Raw genomic sequence first — 2,081 nt, forward strand, 5'->3', positions numbered from 1 at the left:
CCAAGTAGCTGGAACTACAGGCACATGCCACCACACCTGGCTAATTTTTTGATTTGTTGTCTCGCCGAGTTGCCCAGGCTGGTCTCGAACCCGTGGGCTCAGGCAATTCTCTGACCTCGGCCTCCCGAAGTGCTGGGATTATAGGCGTGAGCCACTGTGCCCCACAGGAGTCACATTTCAAGGCAAGAGCCTGGGTTGTGTCAAAAGGTCAAGTGTAGCTAGAAAGGAGCTCTGTGTTTGGCAGCACATCAGGTCCAGGGCTGAGGACCCGGGCAAGGACAGAAGGAATGGCCAGCAAGGGGGAGGAGAACCAGGAGAGCTGGGGACAGGTGGCTCAGGAAAGGCCATGAAGGGGGCAGGAGCGACCAGGATGTCACATGCCACTAAGAGATGCAGGAAGAGGAGGACAGAGAAATGAGCTGGTGCTTAGCAGGTCACCCTGATACAAACTTTCCTAGTGGCTGCTGGCAAAAGCCTGACTGGGGGTAGGGTCCAACAGAAAATACAAGGAGAGAGATTGGGAACAGCGCACAAAGGCCACTCTCCCAAGAGGAGTATAAGGCGATGAAGGAAAGGGATGGCCACTGAAGGGATGTGTTGAGGGTCCAGGGATTGCTTTTCCCTTTTTAAAAAAAATTTTTGAGTCTGAGTCTTACTCTGTCACCCAGGCTGGAGTGCAGTGGCATGCTCGTGGCCACCACAGCCTCGACTTGTCAGGCTCAGGCCATCCTTCCGCCTCAGTCTTCCAAGTAGCTGGAACTACAGGCGCACACTACCATGCCTGGATTATTTTATTTATTGTAAGGACGAGGTCTTGCCAAGATGCCCAGGCTGATCTTGAACCCCTGTGCTCAGGCAATCCTCTCGCCTCGGCCACCCAGAGTGCTGCAATTTTAGGCTTGAGCCACCACGCCTGGCCAAAGTCCCCTATTGACAGCATCAGGCCAGGACCAGCTGGCAAAGAAGAAATGTTTGCAGAGGTCCAGCCACTGCATCATTGCAAAGAACAGCAGGTGGCTTTATAACTTGGCCAACTGGCACTGGAGGCCCGGGTTTACACCTAGACCAGACAGCACCCTGTGAGTTTTCTCCGATGATAATAACCAGGGTTGGACTTTTGCCAGGAGTGGAGACTGTATGCAACTGAGTGGTTACAACTCAGGGTCCTGGAATATAACTCCATAAGGACACAAGGGGGTCAGGGTGGGTGCAGAGTAGTAGCCCAGTCAAGGGGTCGTAGGCCTAGGGATGAAGACCCTTGCATTTCCACATGTAGCCTACAGACCCATTAGCATCATCTGGGAGCTTATGGGAAAGGCAGAATCTCGGGTCACTGAAACTGTTGTATTGGATTCTGCGTTTTCCAGATCTCGGCTTACTGGGAAGCACCAGCAGTGGGAAGCTAGAAGACCGGCGCGGGAGAGCCAGGAGGTGATCAGAGGTCGGCGGCTTGATGCTGAGTCCGTGGAAGGGTCCGACTGGAGCGTGCACGCGACTGCCGCGGAGCTGGGGCTGGGAGACAGCCTTGGGCATGAGCTTCCAAGCTGGGCATTTCGGGAAGGAGGAAGCCATAGTGGTCTGGGCTTAGGCCCTGGGACCGCTGCTCGAAATTTCCCCATCGCCCCAAGTTCCTGGGTTCAATTCCCATATCACCAGCTGGTAATTTACGGCTTAGTTAATCTCCTTGTTTCTTTCTTTCCTCCAAGACTTCCAAAAGTAAAGCCAGCCCCTTTTTTCTCTTTGGTTTCGCCCGGTCCGGCTTCCTCCCACACCCCCGATCATTCTCAGTGCGACGGGCCGCCCGGCCTCCTCCTCCCCACTGCACCCCCCCAGGGCCTGGGAGAGGAAGTGATTTGCATTCAGGGCAGAACAATCGCTGCCCGATCGTACAGAGCAGAGCGCAGGGATGGCGACCGAGGGGCGGGGCCGAGCGATTAGTGCTGCCTGACCCCTGCGTGCCCTGCGCGCTGCGGGCTCTTTGCGTCTGCGTAGTGCGTTTTCCTCCCTTTCTGCCTCCGCTGCCGCCATGGCGCCCGTGGTTAGTATGGCTCCGCGTGAGGCCTCGGCTCCGGGAGAGGCAC

The 2,081-nt window shown here is 56.0% G+C and overlaps 1 protein-coding gene across 1 annotated transcript in view; it reads left to right on the forward strand.

The window, feature by feature from the left end:
- Positions 1-1,968: 1,968 nt before the first annotated feature.
- The window catches only part of RPL22 (ribosomal protein L22), an 11,645-nt gene continuing 11,532 nt past the window's right edge, over positions 1,969-2,081 (forward strand). Inside the window, exon 1 of the mRNA XM_008051421.2 lies at positions 1,969-2,038. Coding sequence (XP_008049612.1) covers positions 2,027-2,038 — 12 coding nt within the window. The 5' untranslated portion in view covers positions 1,969-2,026. The remainder of the gene's footprint in view (positions 2,039-2,081) is intronic.

The sequence above is a fragment of the Carlito syrichta genome, unplaced genomic scaffold (assembly GCF_000164805.1).
Source record: "Carlito syrichta isolate Samal-C Ts95f unplaced genomic scaffold, Tarsius_syrichta-2.0.1 Scaffold172011, whole genome shotgun sequence".
NCBI lineage: Eukaryota > Metazoa > Chordata > Mammalia > Primates > Tarsiidae > Carlito > Carlito syrichta.